The sequence below is a fragment of the Theropithecus gelada genome, chromosome 1 (genome assembly GCF_003255815.1).
Source record: "Theropithecus gelada isolate Dixy chromosome 1, Tgel_1.0, whole genome shotgun sequence".
NCBI lineage: Eukaryota > Metazoa > Chordata > Mammalia > Primates > Cercopithecidae > Theropithecus > Theropithecus gelada.
This window is the reverse complement of record NC_037668.1, coordinates 53,284,735-53,306,130: the sequence shown is the minus strand read 5'-3', so window position 1 is coordinate 53,306,130 and position 21,396 is coordinate 53,284,735. Positions and strand designations below refer to the sequence as shown.

Below are 21,396 nucleotides of genomic sequence, written 5' to 3'. Positions count from 1 at the left end.
CTGCTCTGGGGAGCACGTGCTCTGAGAACAAAAGCAACACTTAACTGCAATCTGTGTAGTCTAGAACGACTATTGCTCTTCCTCCCCTATCATCCGCGGAAGGCTTGGCAGAACAGATGGAGTCTGCATTTAAGCTGAGTGGCTTTGTTAGACCAAAGGCGATCAAATTCCAGAGCCTCACGCTTTCCCGCACAGGTCCCTGGTCACCGGCTCGGGAACCTGAGGATGCTGGCAAGAACGCACACAGCGAGGGAAGGGACACGCCCGCGACCTGTGGGCTGAGTGGATTAGAAATTACGATGATGTAACAATATGGGTGACACGCCGGTCTCGGTGCAGGGCGCCGGGGGCAGGGGGCCCCGCAAGGGCGTGGAGTGGCATTGTGTTGTCACAGGGTCTCGGGCGTCTTAGGTACCCATGTGGGTGGGGCACTAGAAGGGGCACTGCTCTGAGTGCTGCCCTTGGGGCGAGGCGGGCACGTGGCTCTTACAAGGCGGGGTCCAGGCGGCCAAATTCTGGAAAGGTAGGGAAGGACCCCACCACCACGCCTGCTCCACCCTGCCCTTGTTCTCGAGAAGGGGGAGCTGGTTCGGACCTAGTCCGGGGTCCACTGCCACTACCTCTTCCACGGCGAGACCACCCCCGCAGCCCCAGGCCCACACCTGGGGATGCTCCCCATGCGTCCCGCAACCCCCCGCATTGTCCTCCTGCCCTGCCGGCCAGGACTACACTTCCCGGGGTGCTTCGGGGTCCCGGGGGGCGGGGCTCCACGCGGGTTGTTGGGGGCGGGGGCGGCACGTGCCGCCGCTCTCGGCCAATGCGGAGCCCCGCGGGGAGGTCACGTGCCGCTGTTTGGCGCTTTTGTGCGCGCCCGGGTCTGTTGGTGCTCAGAGTGTGGTCAGGCGGCTCGGACCGAGCAGGTGGGTGCGGGGCTCGGAGGAGGCGGCGGCTGGCTGCGGCCAGCAAGAGGGATCCGGCCGGCGGGAGGGGCTGGGCCGTGGCAGCGACCCCCTGCTGCAGGGCGGCGGGCGGGGCTGCGGGGCCCGGAGGGGCTGGTGGGCGGGGGTCGCTCCGCTTTGTGTGTGGCTCGGGCGGAGCCTCGCCTTTGTCCCCGCTGTCTGGGGGCGCGGCTGTTCGTGGGCAGGGGGCTGGGCGAGCACCCGGAGTCCGCTCCGGGGTGCCGTCGACGAGACAATAGGGGGCGTGGGCCCTCATTTACCTCACTCCCTCTCTTCCCTTCGGGCCCCGCCGGGGTCCCCATTGTCTGAAGGGACGGGGCGGCGGCCCCCGGGACCAGCGGCTTTAGGGCCAAACTGCGGGCAGCCAGGGACGCGACCGTCCCCTGGCGACCGCAGCTGGTGACTGAGGGGCGGCGCTCCCGGTCCCCGCGAGGGTTCTTCTGTCTTCGCGGCCGGACGGGCGGACAGCTTGGATGGCGGCAGGCTGGGCATAGGGACGGCGGGAGGCGGTGACGAGCCCACCGCGGGGCCAGCCGGGGGCCTGTTCCCAGGGCCTGCCCCACCCGGTGAACTGTGACGGGGGTGGTGGCGGCGGCCTGGAGGTGTTTTTGGCGGGAGTTGGGGGGGGGCGTCTGCGCGGGGGGAGTCAGGCAGGGGCGGAGTTACCCGGATTGGACCGTTAGCCCCGCCCACCCCTCCCCTTCCCACGCGCGCGGGCTCTGGGGTGTTGAGAGTTCGGGGAGATTCGAAAAGGCGCGGGGAGGAAGGGGGCGGGGCCAGGGGCCGGAGCGCAGGGCGTGCTCTGATTGGCCGGAGGCGACTGGTCCTCTTCTCGTCTGGACCAGGACCACGCCCATCCTGGGTCCGGTGCTGCGTCTAATTTTCTGCTTTGCCTAAATCTTGTCGCTGCCTCTGGTTTAAATTTCTAGCTTTTGGCAACCTGTCATCCTACGTTTTTGGTACTAGCTGGGGTCTACAAAAATCATAATCTTAAAAAGATCAAGAGATACAGGATATTTCATGACATAACGGCAGCAAATATTATAAGTAAAAATCTAGAGGTTCAATAACATTTTGCTTGCTGTTGGGCAAGGGAGCTTAAACCTGAGGGACAATAGGAGTTCAACATTATTGGTTACTATTAGCTTGGGCGTTTTTTTATCCACCACGTCAGACACAGACAAAGCAGGGGTGGGTATTTCATTTACACAATGAGTTGTAGGCAGTATTAAGATGGCTCCGGGGGCACTGTTGAGTTGAATCTGGAATATCTTCTTACAGTTTCGGGGAAATGTTAAAGAGTTTACGGGGGAGAAAGATCCTTCACCCTTGTGACTTCGTCTGATTTTAAAAATCCGAGTTTTATGAACGAGCAAACTCAGTTAACTTGATTTTCTGCAACCAATATCATATTCAGGTCATATTTCCCAATATGTTCATTTAGATTTTGGTAATTTTTTTCGTGGTTAATGACGTCTTTATTCTACGTAGTGATTTTTATGACGATGTATGTAGATGTGGTGTGAGATCTCTTTTGGTTGATGACATACAGAAAGGCAAAGAAAGTGATTGCATGTTTTTGAAAATCATTTTCAGGGCTTTCCTTATCCCAGTTGATTGTGCAGAATACACTGCCTGTCGCTTGTCTTCTATTCACCATGGCTTCTTCTGGTAGGTAATCTATTTGGAAAAGCTGAAATTGTGATGGGCTTATGATTTTAGATTGAGGTGGCTCAGGTCTTCACCTTTGATTTGGCACTTATGGTCATATCCAAAACCTATTTTATGAATAGGAGAATTAAAAAATGATTATCACTTGAATGTGCCAAGAGCTCATAATTGTTTATTAGACAGTTTGGCTTAGTCTGAAGCAAAATTGTGGAGTTTGCACAAGTCTTTTGTTTATGAAAGCGATTGTCAGACACTGATGTCTCAAAACAGTATTTATTAATCCAAAAATGTTGAGCTTTGTTTTTCTGGGAGATGGTTTTTATTTTTTATTTTTTTTGAGACAGGGTCTCACTCTTGCCCAGGCTGGAGTGCAGTGGCTTAATTATAGCTCACTGCAGCCTTGACCTCTGGAGCTCAAGTGGGCTCAAGCGATTCTCCCACCTTAGCCTCCATAGCATCTGGGACTATCGGCATGGGCTACCACACCCACCTAATTAAAAAAAATTTTTTTTTGTAGAGATGGGCTTTCCCTTTGTTGCCAAGGCTGGTCTCAAACTTCAGGGCTCAAGGGATCTTCCTATGTTGGCCTCTCAAAGTGCTGGGATTATAGGCATTAGCCATGGTACCTGGCCTTGGGAAATGGTGTTTAGATAATATCTTGCTGCAAACACATCTTCCTCTAGTGTCAGTAGGCTGATAGGAATAAAAAGGGGAAAAAACCACAACTTTCCTCATCAGCCCTAATTTAATACATTAAATTGATTTGGGTTTTAGAAAATTATAGTACTGTTTATTAGAATAGGAGAATCCTGGTTTTCTGAATTATAAATATAATCAATTCTAGATATCCAGGTGAAAGAACTGGAGAAGCGTGCCTCAGGCCAGGCTTTTGAGCTGATTCTCAGCCCTCGGTCAAAAGAATCTGTTCCAGAATTCCCCCTTTCCCCTCCAAAGAAGAAGGATCTTTCTCTGGAGGAAATTCAGAAGAAATTAGAAGCTGCAGAAGAAAGACGCAAGGTAAACGAAGCAATTCACAGAAAGCAGGATATTAATTTATGTAATGGGCAGATCAGTTTTATTTCTATTAACAAGAAGAAAACAGAATTGTAGCTACACTGTGATTATTACATATGCCAGTGATTGGAAGGAAATACCAGTCCTCACTTATTGAACTCCTATTATGTGCCAGCTCCTTTGTTTATATTTTTCTCCTTTAATACATGGTGTTGCCTCAAATAATGGAAATTAGAAACGGTTTCAGGAATGTTAAGTCGTTTTTCTGCAGTCATACAACTAGTAAGTGTTGGGGTCAGAATTCAAGCCCTGGTCTGTCTTAAATCGAAGCTCATGCTTCCTCTTTGAAAAGATATGTTGCCAGATGATTCTTTGGCACTTTGGTTTTGTTTTTTGAGAGCTGTACAATAAAAACATTTTAAATTGCTAGTGTGATTGTGTTGCTCAGCTGGTATCATGGTAGCTTTTCTTATCTAAGCAATTCTATTATAAAGTAACTATCATTAAAAGCTAATTTGAAGAATCAATAAATATGCTAGTTGTAGAAAATTTGGAAAATACAGAAATTTATAAATGGAAATTAAAAGTATTCATTATCCCACTTCCCAGAAGCAACCAGTGTTAACATTTTGGTGTGTTTCTTTCCATTCGGTGTTACTCATTAACAACTGTACATAACTTTTCATTTAACTCCCTTTCCCAACCCTGAGTGGATTGATTTTAAAGTTGGGGCAAGTAAGGCACAAAAGGTAAGGGTAATAACCTTCCCCAGACCAGCATAGTGTGATTTGTAGGACACATACACACCCGCCCAAAGAGCCACAGTGCTTACACTAAGAGTCATCTTCTATGCTTCTATGTAAGAGTGTGAGTTCATGGAGTAGGAGGAAGCAATACAACCAAAGGTTGGACAGTGGAAAGTTTTTTAGACATCAACCCTGGCCCTGTAGTCATTAGCCTGTGCTTTACATAGTAACTGGCTAAATATAGTGAAACTCCCATCATGACTAGGATTTGGCAGAAGAGAATCAATAGAACCAGTGGCAGATGCTCTGTGGTTATCCTGCAAGTCAGTGGTTCCAAACACATCTGAATGTGTTTTGAGAACAAGCTGTTCTGTTGAAGGGGTCATACCAAGGTATGGTCTGGTAATTAATGCAGTTTCCTGAGACAAAAGCTAAGAAGACTTTTCCTTGAAACAAATTTTTCTGTCTTAAATAGTAATCTGCAGGCTTAGTCTTACATTTCCTATCATTGTTTTATCCAGTTATGGTTAAAATTTTTACAATGAGCTAGTTTTCTTTGGGTAGCTTTTGAAGTTAAATAGTGAAATTCTTTACAATAAAAGTGCCACTCCCAAGTACATATTCCTTAAGTCATCCAGATACCATTTTATTTATTTTATTTTATTTTTTTGAGACGAGCCTCGCTGTGCTCCCAGGCTGGAGTGCAGTGGCGTGATCTCGGCTCACTGCAAGCTCCGCCTCCCGGGTTCACGCCATTCTCCCGCCTCAGCCTCCCAAGTAGCTGAGACTACAGGCGCCCGCCACCACGCCCGGCTAGTTTTTTTGTATTTTTAGTAGAGACGGGGTTTCACCATGTTAGCCAGGATAGTCTCGATCTCCTGACCTCGTGATCCACCCGCCTCGGCCTCCCAAAGTGCTGGGATTACAGGCTTGAGCCACCGCGCCCGGCCCCAGATACCATTAAGCAGTAAATCTTACAAGGATTTCCTTAAGGACTAATTGGGTAAGAGATTTCTGAACAGATAAGCAGTTTTCCAAAGTTAAATACAAATACTAGAAAAAATACCATTTTTACAGTATGATAGGGATAATTCAGGTCCTAACTTCGGTATTATTTAAACCGGACCTTATTTTCTGCCCCTTTTCAGTCCCCTTAGTAATTGATTTTTATTGTAATTTTAACTAATGCTGAATACATTTTATTTTTTGAGGCAGAGTCTGTCACCCAGGGTGGAGTGCAGTGGCGCGATCTCGGCTCACTGCAACCTCCACCTCCTGGGTTCAAGCAATTCTCCTGCCTTAGCCTCCCAAGTAGCTTGGATACTACAGGTGCCCGCCACCACGCCTGGCTAATTTTTGTATTTTTAGTATAGGTAGGGTTTCACCATGTTGGCCAAGCTGGTCTTGAACTCCTGACCTCAAATGATCCACCCACCTTGGCCTCCCAAAGTGCTGGGATTACAGGCGTGAGCCACCACCCCCAGCCTGAATACATTTCAAAGTGCCTAGCCTATTAAACTTTTTTTTCCAGTCGCATGAAGCTGAGGTCTTAAAGCAGCTGGCTGAGAAACGAGAGCACGAGAAAGAAGTGCTTCAGAAGGCAATAGAAGAGAACAACAACTTCAGTAAAATGGCAGAAGAGAAACTGACCCACAAAATGGAAGCTAACAAAGAGAACCGAGAGGCACAAATGGCTGCCAAACTGGAGCGTTTGCGAGAGAAGGTTGGTTTCTTACCTTGTAAAAGGGTTGAGCCTGGAGTTTCATGCACCAATTAGTTGGCTTGAACTAAGTGCTTTGATAAAAGGTATTTGGTGTCTTTTTGTCATCCATTTGGGGCTTAACATGTTAAATGAAAGGTATGTTTTAAGATGGAATATTCAGTAATTCCCAGCATAATTGCACAGTCCTTCGAAGACCAGTATGCGGCTTGTTAGGTTCTACAAGGGACCCAGGAGATTCGATGATGTCTCAGAACTCAAATTTTGTGGTTCCCACAGGCTGTAATATATGCACCGAGGTTGTGTTGGGCCTCTTTGAGGTGGGGGCTGGGGGTCGTGACTTGACAGGCTTTTTTTTTTTTTGACTGATGACACCTTACCCTTCCTTTGCAGGATAAGCACATTGAAGAAGTGCGGAAGAACAAAGAATCCAAAGACCCTGCTGACGAGACTGAAGCTGACTAATTTGCTCTGACAACTGACTTTCTCCCCATCCCCTTCCTAAATATCCAAAGACTGTACTGGCCAGTGTCATTTTATTTTTTCCCTCCTGACAAATATTTTAGAAGCTAATGTAGGACTGTATAGGTAGATTCAGACTGTAAGATGTTGTTTTAGGGGCTAAAGGGGAGAAACTAAAAGTGTTTTACTCTTTTTCTAAAGTGTTGGTCTTTCTAATGTAGCTATTTTTCTTGTTGCATCTTTTCTACTTCGGTACACTTGGTGTACTGGGTTAATGGCTAGTACTGTATTGGCTCTGTGAAAACATATTTGTGAAAAGAGTATGTAGTGGCTTCTTTTGAACTGTTAGATGCTGAATATCTGTTCACTTTTCAATCCCAATTCTGTCCCAATCTTACCAGATGCTACTGGACTTGAATGGTTAATAAAACTGCACAGTGCTGTTGGTGGCAGTGACTTCTTTCGAGTTAGGTTAATAAATCAAGCCATAGAGACCCTCCTGGTTGATACTTGTTCCAGATGGGGCCTTGGGGCTGGTAGAAATACCAAGGCACAAATGACCGCACGTTCTCTGCCCTCAGTTTCTTGCCCCAGTGTGGTTTGCATTGTCTACCTCCACAATGGCTGCTTTGTTTGGATGCCTCAGCCCAGGTCAGCTGTTACTATATTCTTTCAGATGTTTATTTGCAAACAAGCATTTTTTGTTCTGTGTCCCTTTTAAAAGGCAGATTAAAGGCACAAGCGTGTTACTAGAGAACAGTTTAGAGAGAATCTCAGGTCCTACTTGGTGGTTTGCTTGCTCTACATTACAGGTGGGGCATGTCCTCATCCTTTCCTGCCATAAAAACAACGACGCGAGAATCAGAATATTAATAAAACTTTATGTGCTGCTGTAGCAACTCCTGTGAAATAACTAAAGGGAACCTTAATTATTTCTAGAGTAGCATTTGACAGATACGTCATCTTGTATCCAGAGGCTGTAATAGTCCCCATTGTCAGTGCATTGCCTCTCAATTCAGGGAACGCCTTTGGCAGCTTTCCTGTGCTATTTGGGAAATAGCCTAATTATATATATTTTGTGGCTCTTAGACATCTGTATAAAAGCTCTTGGAAGCCAAGCACTTACAGCAAAAGATGATTGCTAATACTGCAGTGGGGTCCACGTGTTGCTAACGCATGTGCCTCTGTGGCTTGGGCTGTATCTTGAGATTGGGGTTTTACCAAACTTATTTATGAGAACAACAGCCTACCTCAACTTACCTAAGATTGTTAGGATTAAATGGGTTTGTGGCAAGAGAGCACACTTAGAACATAGGTATTTAGCATTCCATATAAATCACGATTACTGTTTTCAACCAGAGGCTAGTGAGTGATCTAAGTTTATACTCTTGAGTTGGAAATTATTATGCAGTTTTTGTATTCCTTGAATTGACTTTTAAATTTACTTAAATGATCAATCAGAGGAATTCTGAACAAAGCTTGGTTTTAAGAGTTATGCCCATGTAGGGCAAATAGGAACAAGTGCAAGTGTAGTTGAATACAACAATAGGTTCCGAGCAATATCTAAAGCAAGAGGACAGGATGAGGCTTGTGTGCAGTAGTGCAGCATAGTTCATCTTGGCTCCTGTCTCTGGGACATAGTAGGTGCCCTGGGATCTTTAAAATGCCAGTTCTGAGTAGATGGGAATACAAAGAGGGCCTGAGTGTAGAAACTTGGCATAATGATACAAGGTGTCCTACAAGTGGCAGTAAGCTTTTGTTCATCTAGGACATTTAGGGAGGGAAACTGGCCTCAGGAGAAAGCAAGGGAAAGATCAACATAGATCTGAAAGGATGCCCCATCAGTTGCCACCAATCCCACAGTGGCCCTGACTTCTATCCGAGGGTGATCCTGAGCCCCTGCCTTGTGACAGGCTTAAGTCACAGGAAACTGAAGGGGATGTATCTTACCACAGAAATAGAAGCTCTGGCTTTTCTATTTCACCTTGACCTTTGGTGAAGCACTTAGTCCTGGACCCCCATTTTCTCCTGGATAAAATGAGACAGTTGGGGGACATCAGTTAAGTAACTGTTACTCCCACATTCTTTGTATCTGGCTTGGAGTGAAGCGAAGGAGCGGTGGCACCTACGAGCTTCTGGGAAGTGTCTCTTGGCATGCTTTCCCGGGCCCAGCGTTCTCTGTGCCATCATGGGAGTCTGCGTCTGTCCCAGTGGGGCCAGCCTCTCCCGGCAGCACTTCCAATAGGTTGGCCTAATAAGGCCAGAGTGGTTTGACAAGCAGTCGAGGCTGTCACCAAGGTGCACACTCCGTTCCTTTTGTCTTGAATGGAAGATGAGGCTTGTCGCTTCCTGAGGATTTTGTACTTGAGCCTTATGATTGACTGGGCTCAGTGGAGAGAGGTTTGAAGGACGTGAAGGAGGCCCTTAAGTTAACATTTGACAAGCACCTAGATTGTGCTCCACTCTGGCCTGTGTGCTAGGGATGGAGAAAAAATGGGATGGGGCCAGCACATCATGTGTCCATGTGAGGGGAAGGAGAGCTGTAGAACGCTTACTTACCTGAGGGTGAGGCTCTCGACCACATACTTGTACTCACCAGGGTGCTCTAGTGCTTTGGTAAAAGGAGTGATCACAGAGGGCTTTGTGGTCTGGGAAGCTTTGAGAGGAGAAAGCACTTGAGCTTGTCCTTTGGGAAGTCAGATGAACCTTCCAAGCCAAACCCCAATAAAGCCCTTAATTGTTAAACACCTAGTAAGCCTGTGATTACAGCATGCACAGAGAACCTGCCATAGTTAATGGCCTGTAGTAGGCCCTCCAGGCAGGCCCCCTCCCCATTTCTTTATTCTAAGCAGTGGAGGCTCTTTGAAGGCTTTTGAACATGGGGACTGCAGTGGTTAGTAACAAAGCCATTTTAAGGAAGAGAAAGTGGAGGCAGGGTGAGTTGACTGGAGAATGGCTGCCATACAGGCTACAGTGGTCATCGTGGCTGTTGGGGCAGCACAGGGATGAGGTGGGAGGGCCTGCTGGGCTCTGAAGCAATCCATGTGACTGACTGCACTGAAGAACTGGGACATGTGCTCTAAACTTGGGAAGCTGGAGGAGAAACAAACCACTCCACTTGGGAAAATGGCAGTGCCACTATTTACTGAGCACTTGACATCCAGGCATCGTGTTCATTGTCTCCACCATACAGAGAAGTGAACAGGCAATGTAACGTACCCAAGGTCCTAAGCCAATAGGAGCAGCTTACCCAGGCAGTCCTGCTCTAGGCCCTGCACAGGGAGGGGGGCTGCTCTGACAGCTCAGCGTCCCCTCATCACCTGGAACAATTCCCCTCTGCCTCAGACCTGTTCACAAGATTCAGTGAGCAAATGAAAGTCCTATATTCAGCTGGTCCCACCTCCTTAAAAAGGCAAGGCCTCTTGTTATCCTTGCATGCCTTGGAGTGAGGTCTCATCCCCCGCCCCCAGCACTTTTATAAAGGTGCTCCTGTCTACTCTGTATCACTCTCCCAGTGGAGAATTCTGATTTTCAGCGATGTTTTAGCTCTCCCAGTAAAACTGGGCACCCAGATGAGTTTGGCTACCTTACTGTGAATTCGTTTGTTTGAATCACTGTTAAATGTGGTTCATTTAGGAATACAGAAGATGAAGACCAAGTTTCTTTTTTTTCTTTTTTTCCCTGAGACAGAGTCTTGCTCTGTTGCCCAGGCTGGAGTGCAGTGGCACGATCTTGGCTCACTGCAACCTGCCTCCTCCCAGGCAATTCTCCTGCCTCAGCCTCCCAAGTAGCTGGGATTACAGGCATGCACCACCATGCCGGGCTAATTTTTGTATTCTTAGTAGAGACCATGTTGGCCAGGCTGGTCTTGCACTCTTGACCTGGTCATCTGCCTGCCTCAGCCTCCCAAAGTGCTGAGATTATAGGCGTGAGCCACAGCACCCAGCAAGGCCAAGTTTCTTATAGAAAAGCTTCCCCCTTTGGGTGAAAGTTGGACTAGATGCCCTAGAAGTTCCCTTCCAAATCCAAGACTGTGATTCTCTACAGGGTTGGATTGCAGACCACCTGAGATCAGAGACCATGTCATAAACACAGAGCCGAACTCCAAGTCCCCAGACACATTGTTGGTGAGTCAAGTCTCTTGATACTTGCCTCTTCCCTTTTTGCCCAGGTGAAAGAAAGGTCCAAAATGTCCCTGTGGCTGCGGCCTCTGCCAGCAGAAGCTGGTATTCTGTACTTAAGGGCATAGGAAAGGGATTCTGACTTGTTTCTTACATGCACTTAGATTTTTAAAACTTAGTTGTAGGGTTTGATGAGCTCCAAAATGCAGCAGCTTCGTGGAGGGGCTCTGGTTCATAGCTGGAAAGGCCTGGCCTTCTTCCATCATGGCCAAGAGCAGAGCAGTACCTTCCCAGTCCTTGGACACCAAATCCTACTGAGACAAGTAGGCTGCTGAAATTGGATCCACAGGAAGAAGAAACAGACAGGAAATGAGCCAGCTGCCTCATTGCAGCCATCTCAGCAGAAGAGGACTGAGCCTCTGCTGGGCCTGGAGCTTCCAACCCCTGTGGCTTCCTGCTCCCCTCACTGGCAAAAAGCCCCAGTATTCACTGGAAGGGGAGGTCCCCATGCTAAGCCTAGGCTCCCCTCTTCCCTGCTCTCACAGCTCTCTACTTAATAGCAGCAACTAATAATTATTTGCATTGTCTCAGTGAATCCCCAGAACAACCTTAGGAGGTTATCATGGCCATTCCACAGGCAAGAAGTAAGGCAACTGGACCTAGATTAGAGGATTTGCCTAAATTCACAACTAGCAAGCAGTGGACTCAGGATTCAAACCCAGACTATTAACCCCCATGCTGTACGGCAGCTCCTCATGTATCACAAGTGTTACTCATTAATTCAAGTGTCTCCCCAGCTAGAACATAGGGTCCCTGAGAGCAGGGGGTTCTGCCTGTCACATTCACCACTGGATCTCCTGGCTCGTGGTGGGAGGTTAATGTGCTGGATTAAATAATGATGAGTGGGTGGGTGACTCCCACAGTCTACTTTGGGGCACTGGCTTTGTCCTCATCTTTTGCGGACCCCATGTGGAGTCAACCCTGTTTTCTAGAAGCAAATGATGGGTCTTCACCTTCTTTGCAGATGGCTCTGAGGTGCACAATCCTTAATGGAATCCTCCTGGATCCGAACACACAAACTGGTGGCCTGCAGCCAATGTTGAACCATAGGCATGTTGCATTCAGCGCATGCTGTGTTTTAAATTGAATTAGCTGACAATTCCATGTGAAAATCTGATTTCAAGCTTATCTTGAAAAAAGCCGACAGATCTGGCAACCCTGGGCTCGCAGTCCCTCCCAGCTGCCGTCAGCGGACTCTGGGCACTTGCTGCCCCCTCGAGGTAGGACTTGTGTTCTGCAGCTCTCCATCCCACTTGGGCCCACCCATTTCTGTCTTTTGCTGGATGGGCCCTGTGCCTGCTGGAGGCCCAGGGTTTGTAGTCCCTGACACAGAACAGCAACTCCATCACTCCAAGTCAGCCAAACTTTTTTTTAGATCAAAAGTCCAATCAGTACAAAAGGATGTATAATAGCCTGTAATCCCAGCACTTTGGGAGGCCAAGGCGGGTGGATCATGAGGTCAGGAGATCGAGACCATCCTGGCTAACATGGTGAAACTTCGTCTCTACTAAGAATACAAAAACAAAATTAGCCGGGCGTGGGGCGGGCGCCTGTAGTCCCAGCTACTCGGGAGGCTGAGGCAGGAGAATGGTGTGACCCCGGGAGGCGGAGATTTCAGTGAGCATAGATCACGCCACCGCACTCCAGCCTGGGCAACAGAGCGATACTGCATCTCAAAAAAAAAAAAAAAAAGATGTATAATAAAAGTGAATCTCCCTCCTTCCCAGGTCACCTAGCTGTCTCCCGTGTCAGAGATGTGCTGCACCTCTAAGCCCAGTCACCAAACACTTGCTGGCACCTCTATGGGCCAGACACCAGCTGGGTATCGGGATCCCATGGTACTTTTTCAAAATATGAGACTCAGGACCCTCATCAGACCTTTGGAGGCAGAATTTCTAAAATTGGAGCCAGCCTGTGGCTGGGTGTGTTGGCTCACACCTGTAAACCCAGCACTTTGGGAGGCCAAGGTGGGAGGATCACTTGAGCCCAGGAGTTGGAGACCAGCCTTATTAGGAGACATAGCAAGACTGTCTCTAAATAATTTAAAAGTAAATAAAAAAATAAAATTGGAGCCCCAGTGTCTAGAATTTTTTTTCAAACAGGGTCTCTGTCACCCAGGCCGGAGTGCAGTGGTGCAAACTCAGCTCACTGCAGCCTCAGCCTCCTTGGCTCAAGCAATCCTCCAACCTGTTTCCAGAGTAGCTTGGACTATAGGTGTGTGCCACCATGGCTGGCTAATATTTGTAATTTTTGTAGAGATGAGATTTCACCATGTTGCCCAGGCTGGTCTCCAACTCCTGAGCTCAAGCAATCCACCAGCGTCAACCTTCCAGACTGCTGGGATTACAGGCATGAGCCACCGTGTCTGGCCTAGATTTTTTTTTTTTTTAAGCCAGCAACGTTTCTGTTGCTCACCTAGGCAGAGACCTCTCTACTCAGGATGCAACATCTAAACACCATTGCCATCTCTCCAGTACCAGACAGCCTGGTGGAGATGAGCCTGCAGCTGCTCTCGTCACAGCCCCTGCTCATAGTGTGCAGACCGTACCCTGCACAGGAGATCCCGCTGAGGAGATGTGGGGCCTGAAATCCAGTCATACGCCACAACCAAGGCACATATTACATTCCCTCATCTTCCCAGGAGCAGGCACCACTTCCTAATTTACCATGTCACCTAATCAATACAAATACAGGGAGACCTGTGCTCTGCTGTGGGACACAGATAGGGGCTCCTCAGGATGTAGGCCCAGGGTGACTTCCTGTAGGAGATAATGCTTGGGCCAAGTTTGACTTAGGGAGTAGAAGCAAAGAAGGCGCCTCTCTATTTACCTCCCAAACCCAAGCTACCCCACCCCACGCCCTACCCCATGACTCCCTGTGGTTATCAAGGGCACCACCATTCTCCTGGCCACTGACAGGGACACTTTAATAACAGTACACATTGGCCAGGCACGGTGGCTCACACCTGTCATCCCAGCACTTTGGGAGGCCGAGGTGAGGTGGGTGGATCACCTGAGGTCAGGAGTTTGAGACCAGCCTGGCCAACATGGTGAAACCCCATCTCATCTAAAAATACAAAAATTAGCCAGGCGTGGTGGTGGGTGCCTGTAATCCCAGCTACTTGGGAGGCTGAGGCAGGAGAATTGCTTGAATCCGGGAGGCGGAGGTTGCAGTGAGCCAAGTTCACACCATTGCCCTCCAGCCTGGGCAACAAGAATGAGACTGTATCAAAAAAAATAAATAAAAACCAGTGCACATCAAGAAGTCCCTAGGGGACAGCTGGGGCATAAGGAGGTGTCAGCCATACATCAGACCAGTGTACCTGCCCTGGGCTGCTTGGGGTTGACCAGCTTGGTGTCCAGAAATGCCTGCTGGAGGGAGTCACAGTGCAGGAACCTTGTGCTCTTGGAAGATCTCCTGAGAGGCCCTGCAAAGCCAGAGTCCCTCTTAGCAAGTCGGATCCGAGCTATCAAAGTGTGGCTCGGGGATGGCTGCCAGCACACAAATTTTTACTGGTCTGCAGCGAGATAAGTACAGAAATTGAAAGTAAGCATTTAGAAACTTTTATGACAATTTTACAAGGTCTTGTCGAATGCTATTAAAATGAAGCTGAGGCTAGAATTTCACCTTTTTCATTTTTTTCTATTTAAATTATTGTAGTAAAATATAGATAACATAAATGTACCATTTTAGCCATTTTTGAGCATACAATTTAGAAGTGCTTTCACAATATTGTGTAACTACTAGTATTACATAGTATATATTTTTAAAATTTTACAAAAAGCATAAGTTAGCAGCAGATTAAACTTTTTTTCTTAAATTCAGCTTGAGAAGCTCTGGTCTAAATGGTAACCCATGGGGAAGCCTTGACGGTTTAGAGGCTCCTAATTGAATCCATTGCTTGGCTTTTTTCCCCAAATCACGGAGTGGAGTTAGGTCCCAGAGAATGGCGTGGGCTGAGGCCCAGGCTCCCTCCCGGGCTAGAAAACTGGGCAGACGGGCATCACCCGTGAAGGGAGGCCAGCCAGGCACTGCACAGCCTGGGGCAGTGCTGTCCTGTGTGCCTGGGCCAGGAAGCCTGGGTGAGAGACCCGGGGGCGTTTGGTTTAGAGGCCCAGCAGGCCTTCCTTCTAACTCAGTGTAGGGAGGCGATTGTTTAGAATCACAAAAATCTCAGCTTTAGCTGGGAGAACCCTCAGCGGCTCAGCTGTGGTGGCATCTACCCTCCCTGTTTAAAGAAGGAATCTGAGGTAAGAGAGAAAGGACTGGTTTGAGGTTGCAACCAGTTAGTGATGTAGTGATGGTCTCAAATACAGGCCTTTTAGTTCCTAGGCAGAAGCAGGGCAGAGATTTTTTTTTTTTTTTAAAGACAGAGTCTCTCTCTGTCTCCCAGGCTGGAATGCAGTGGCGCAAACCCGGCTCACTGCAGCCTCTGCCTCCTGGGGTTTAAGCTATTCTCCTGCCTCAGCCTCCTGAGTAGCTGGGATTGCAGGCGCCCCACCACCATGCCCAGCTAATTTGTGGGCCCCGCCCTGAATGAATCCTTAAAACAATCTTGGGAAGTAAATACTATTCTTTTTTATTCCATTTTATAGATGAAGAAACTGAGGTTCAGAGACGGTTAGGTCACTTATCCACTGCTAATCAGAGGCAGAGCCAGCAGGCTGCTTGCTCTCTCAATGCCATTTTCCAGATGGCGCGGTCCCATTCTGGCCTGAATTCAGGGGGCTCAATATGGCAGTGCCTGTGCTCACCTCTTTCCAGTTTTTTCCAAATGGTCTGTGACTCGGCCCCGGATGTGCTCACCTAGCAGGATCTCCTAGGCTGCCGGGTCTGTCCCGCAGACCCTGGCTGACTGACGATGAAATGAGTAGTCAGACACGTATGCAGTGTAACCGCAGCTGGATGACTGCCTGGCTCTAGTGGCCAGAGAGCAGCCCCCAGAAGCTGGAGCTGCTTGCTTTTACTCCATGCAGGCACAATGCCGAAAACCTGGAGCCCACACAACCTGTAGGTAATTAACATTTATTCTTCCGCTTTAGGGGAACTTCATGTGCAGATAATCAAAGGTCAGTTTCTGGTCAACATAAGTAAACAAGCCTGTTTAAGATAAATTCCCCCACACTCCCTTGTACCTACTCCTTGCCCTCTGCCTCAGAGTTATAGAACAGCTGCCTTCAGCTGTTCTCTCCTGGAGCTTTGCAGAGCCCTCTGATCTTTCAGAGGTCCTGCTTCTTTTCCCTATAGTTTCTCCCACCACTCTGACTGGTCTCCTACACTGAGCAATCAGGGAAGAGGGTTGGGATGTTGGTTCCAGTTTCTGACATACCTCATGTGTTGCATTCCCTACCCCAAGCTCCTTCCTCTCCCTTCTCTTTAGACCTCCAAGAGCTAGAAGTTTCCCTAAGAGACCACCCAAAACAAACCTCTCCATCCATGTATTCATTGAATACATCCTGGGGGAGGAGACAGACTATAAAAGAGATTCGGATGAGTGCTGTCAGGATGAAAAGGGTAATATAACAGACAATGACCGTGGGCAGGGGCAGTGTGTTCCTGGCAAAGGGAACTGCTAGTGCCAAGGCCTGAGGGCAGGAACTAGCAGGTATAAGGAAAGCGCCTAAGTGAGGCCCTCTTGGCTGGATGAGGTGGGCAAGGGGGACCCCATGCAAGGAGGTGCTCAGGGTCCAGCTGTGTAGCCTGGGGCCAGGGTGAGGGTTTGGTTATAGTCTGCATGATGCAAAGCTTCAAAGGGCTTTAAGGTGGGAGTGATGTGATCAGATTACTTGTGTAACGAATTCTTTAGCCACCAGGAGGAGAATGGATGGTAAGGAGAGCCGGAGTGCACAAGGGAGAGAGATGAGAGTGGCTTGGGCAGTGAGGTGGAGGGTCATGGTCAGATTCAGGATCCAGATCATGGTGAAGCTAACAGGAACTGTTGGACTGGATGTGGCCATGGAGTGAGGGCTGACTCTTGGACTTTTCACTTGGGGAGTTGAGTGAAGGGAGGTGCTATCTACTCAAACGAAGAAGCCTGGAGAAGGAGTAGGTGTGGGAGGATGGGTAGAGGGGAACAATGGTTTCATTTGGCCATGATGGCAGACCTTGCTGGCTGCTCTCCCAGGACTGAGTCTCTCCTCCCTTATAACAGAAACCTAAAAGTGTTTTATTTTGTTGCTGTTGTTGTTTTTGAAATGAAAGGTCTCACATATTTATTACTGAACCCAGCCAACCAACGCATTCATAACAGATTCAGAAAGGAAAAATATATTCCCAGTAAAACATGTCTAATTCTCCAGATAATGGTGACGTTTTCAGCTTGATACGGTAATGTGATTGTGACCTTCAGACAGCATAAATGTGTGTGCCATCTCACGTGCAATTCCTTATAGACTCAGCTTGGTTCTTCTCCGATGTCTCCTTTTGGAGTTGTACCTGATTTTATTGCCAGTTTTCATCCTAATCCACTGGGGAATGGAACGATTTTGCTTTTGTTTCTTGGCCAGGAATCGCTTAATCCTGAAAGTCTTGTGAGAAGACATGGCAAGAAGCGGAGTCAAGCACACACCATGATGGCAGAGAAAGGAAGAGAGGGGCCATTGTTATTGTTGTTAAGTACTCACCTGTCTGGCTCCTTCTTGTACCTTCTGCCCTTTTCCCATCCTCCTTTTTCTGAAACAGAGATGTGATACCTAGAAGTACAGCAGCCATCTTGTGATCATCAGGGTAAAAGTCACATAATGGCTGGGACAGGGAGATGGATAGATCCTGGGTCCTTGATAATATCATTGAGCTGACATACCAGTCTAGGCAAGTTGGTCATTTTACTTGTTTAAGCCACTGTTTTTGAGCCACCACCTCAGGCCCTTTGTGGCTTTTCATTGCTTGCTGCTGAATGAAGTCATAGCTGATGGAGTCATGTTGAGTTCAAGATTTTTGAAGGAGGGACGTGGGTCTAGGGAAGGAGAAGGAAGTTACCCCTATACACTGAGCTAGCCAACCCAGAGTTCAGTCATTTATTCATTCAAGAAATATTTATTGAGGATCTACTATGCACCAGGATCTATCCCAGGTGCTGAGAATTTAGCAGCAAATAAAGCAAAGATCCCCGCCCTTGAGGAGTTTGCATTCTGCTGTAATCAAGAAGCCAGCCTGACTTCTGGGCAATTGCATTTCATTTAATCCCAAGGGTGGTGGGGTTTCAGGTATGAACAGGTGATGGTGGTCAGGCATGGCATGTCTATTCCCACAGCCCTCCTCACCCACTCGTGATGTTATCAAATCAAAATGGTCAACATATTTCTCCAGTGTTTTCTAGGAGCCAGGCACTGTGCTGTGTTCTACCTCTGAGGGGGAGGTGTTCTGATTATCCCCATATTCTAGGAAGGTTAAGAAAGTGGCTCTAGTCACACAGCTAACCAGCGGTTGTGCTAGATTTAAACCCAGGGCTTTCTGACTCCAGAAATGCACTGACCCCCTCCACCCCCAGGGAACCTCTTTAAAAAAAAAAAAAACAACCAAGGGCCAGGCGTGGTGGCTCACACCTGTAATCCCAGCACTTTGGTGAAACGCCGTCTCTACTAAAAATACAAAAATTAGCTGGGCATGGTGTCACGCACCTGTAGTCCCAGCTACTCGGGAGGCTGAGGCAGGAGAATTGCTTGAATCCGGGAGGCGGAGGTTGCAGTGAGCCGAGATTGCACCGCTGCACTCCAGCCTGGCGACAGAGCGAGACTCCGTCTCAAAAAAACAAAACAAAAAAACACATCTTTATTGTCTAGAAATCTATATTTTCAAAATTCCCCACAAAAGATGCTGCTCTCTTATTTCCCCCATTTTCTTCCTTTTCTTCCATACCTCTACCATAAAGGACATTTTTATACTATATTAAAACTTCACCCAGATGTCCAGACGGCTCTCCACCTATGTATTCCTCTTATTTGCAAGCTGCATGTTCATGTAGCCATCTAAGATGCCAGATAGCCCTTGTACTCCATTCCCCACTGCATTTCAGCATCACCGGCTTTCCTGTTAACCCAATGAGGAAAGCTTTGGGATTGAGGGGTAGACTTACCGTAACTATGGGCAAATGCTGCAGGCTCCTGGACAACCTCTTGGTCCCTTTTGCTGTACCCATTTTTGTCATTGTTTAACAAACCATTTCCTGATTTCCCCTTTCTCCTTGTTTTGGAAAGGGACAATGTATCTTGTTCATTCCTGTGGTCCAGACACCTGAGTGAAGGCCTGGCACCCTTCATTCCTCCATCCCACTTTTTAAGAAGCTTTCTCTATGCTGAGTGCTGGGAATATAGACAAGTCACAGAACAAGACACACAGCCCGGGAGGGAAACAGGTAATTAACAGGTGTCACAGTGTAATGGGTCTGGTAGGATAATCAGAGGGACCAACCTTCCTTGGTACAGGAAAGGGCATCCAAGTCAGACCAGGGTGGTGGGGACCAGTCAAGGAGAGCTGCCTGGAGGAGTTGACACCTGAGCTGAGTCCCAGATGAGAAGCAGGAGTTGAGCAGGTAAATAAAAACAGTGGGGCCAGGCACGGTGGCTCACGTCTATAATCTCAGCACTTTGGAAGGCCGAGGCAGGTGGATCATGAGGTCAAGAGATCGAAACCATTCTGGCTAACATGGTGAAACCCCTCTCCTCAAAATACAAAACTATTAGCTGGGCATGGTGGTGCGCGTCTGTAGTCCCGGCTACTCAGGAGGCTGAGGCAGGAGAATCTCTTGAATCTGGGAGACAGAGATTGCAGTGAGCTGAGATCGCACCACTGCATTCCAGCCTGGGCAACAGAGCGAGACTCCGTCCCTCACCAAAAAAAAAAAAAAAAGCAGTGGGGGTGTTCCAGACAAAGGGATAAGCACATGGAGGGTGGAGAGAGGCGAGATGGCAGCACGTGAGATGGAGGCACACTCATCTCCCACTAAGGAGTCTTGCCTGGGCATCCTAGAACCCTGGGGCCAGAAGGATCTTTAATCATCAACAAATCCAACGTCCTCCTTTTCCAAATGAGGCCCAGAGAGGGGAAGCCATTTTTCCAAGGTCACATAGAAAGCTAATGATGGAGAATAGACTCAAACTCACTGCACTGCCTGGGTTTTGGATTTTCTTTTTTTTTTCTTTGATTCCCTCCCCCTGCCCTTCCCTCCCACGGTCCTCCAATTCATATTTCTCACGTGCCTACTTTGCACCAGCCCAGTACCCTGAGCTCCCTGCCCTAGAACCTTAGGCTTCCGGAGCCTGGGTCATCACCACCTCTTCCTATCAAACCTCCTCCCCACACCCTGTTCCTGCCTGACAGGTCATCACCACCTCCTCCTATCAAACCTCCTCCCCACACCCTGTTCCTGCCTGACCTTTCCTACACATTAAAAAATCCAGATGCCTATGTTGCTTCCCATACCAACAAGATCAGAATGTCTGGGGGCGGGGGCCAGGTGTCAGTATTTTTAAAGATCCCTGGATGATTCCATTTGTAGCAAAGTTTGAGAACCACTGTTTTAGCCTTGATGAAGGGCCCCTCCACCTCCTGTCCCTTGGCCTCTGGGTTGCAGATGACCTGGTGATGTTTCTTTTTCTTCCAGATGGACTTCTGGACTCAGGGGTCTGGGCCCTAGCACAGGTCTCTGCGGAGCTATCTTGTCTCCGCTCTGTTCCTGCCCTTTGTCCAGCCCTGGGCCTCCAATCTGCATTGATTACCTGGTCTGACCTATCTCACCATCACTAGGTACTTAATAAATATTTGCTGTTGATGATGGCAATGACCTTGAGACTGATGAACAGTCTGGCCAAGAGGATCCTTGATGTGGAAGATAGAAAAAGCCTTTGGGGTCAGGCAGACTTGGATTCTAATACCAGCCAGTTGTGCTTGCTGTGTCTGAGCCTCAGTTTCTCATCTGTGAAGAGGAGGTAACAGGAATGAAAATGCCTGCCTTGCGGTTTGTTGTAAGGACAGACACAGCCAATGTAAGAGAGATCAGCAGCTCACAGACCAGTTGCTCTGGGAGCAGACCGCTCTTGCGCTGATGGTAGGGAACTATTTTTGTACATGGCAAGTGGGACCTTAGGAAGGAAGGCAACTGTGAGGCTTCTGAGAAGGACCCTACACAAGGGAGTTTCCTCCCAGGACACGTGAATGGAGAGGGTGGCAGAAGCCTATGGGCAAGGGTCACAGGGATCAGCTACAGAGTGCCACCACCCTTCCTGGGGAATGCAGGGCAAGGTCCCTGGTGGGAGTTTTCCTGGGAAGCCAGAGAAGCACCCCATGAAGACAGAATCAACATTTGGGTACCTTCAGTACCCAGAGGCAGCAATGCCAACTACAACCACGCTCCGCATAGATTCTCTGATCTCTTCCTCCTTCATGGCACCAGCCCTGGGGAACCAGCATGGTGGGGAAATAATGAAGCTGGAATACAACCACTTATAGGCTTCACAACCTCCTCCTGTAGACACCAAATGGATTTTAGGATCACATTTTATTTCTCACCTGAGCAAGAAAAGCTACAGGAGCATCTCAAGCAGGGGGCAGGAGTCTCCAGAGGAGTTCAAGGGGCTCTGGCAAGAAAAATCAAGGGTCTGCATTCAAGAACTGGCTCCCCTGGCAATTGTATTACGAAGCCCATG

The 21,396-nt window shown here is 48.3% G+C and overlaps 1 protein-coding gene and 2 pseudogenes across 8 annotated transcripts; 1 reads left to right on the top strand and 2 right to left on the bottom strand.

The window, feature by feature from the left end:
* The first annotated feature begins 322 nt into the window (after positions 1-322).
* Positions 323-21,213, top strand: STMN1 (stathmin 1). Of its 7 annotated transcripts, XR_003120827.1 has the most exons (7): positions 785-920; positions 2,556-2,630; positions 3,475-3,647; positions 5,922-6,113; positions 6,504-6,789; positions 11,819-11,828; positions 20,286-20,300. XR_003120827.1 is itself a non-coding variant. In XM_025394419.1 (5 exons), exons 2-5 carry the CDS (start codon positions 2,618-2,620, stop codon positions 6,573-6,575), a joined length of 450 nt encoding a protein of 149 aa, XP_025250204.1. In that variant the 5' UTR covers positions 323-523; positions 2,556-2,617; the 3' UTR covers positions 6,576-7,467. The 7 variants fall into 7 exon arrangements, 5 of the variants coding, with proteins under 5 accessions (XP_025250204.1, XP_025250180.1, XP_025250196.1 ...); XR_003120826.1 differs by lacking the exons at positions 11,819-11,828; positions 20,286-20,300 and adding an exon at positions 14,875-14,891 and having other exon boundaries at positions 6,504-6,804; XM_025394419.1 differs by lacking the exons at positions 785-920; positions 11,819-11,828; positions 20,286-20,300 and adding an exon at positions 323-523 and having other exon boundaries at positions 6,504-7,467.
* Positions 16,765-17,327, bottom strand: LOC112630270 (annotated as a pseudogene). The gene has a single exon (XR_003120831.1). The product of XR_003120831.1 is annotated as a 60S ribosomal protein L39 pseudogene (transcript).
* Positions 18,531-18,890, bottom strand: LOC112631866 (annotated as a pseudogene).
* Positions 21,214-21,396: the final 183 nt, after the last annotated feature.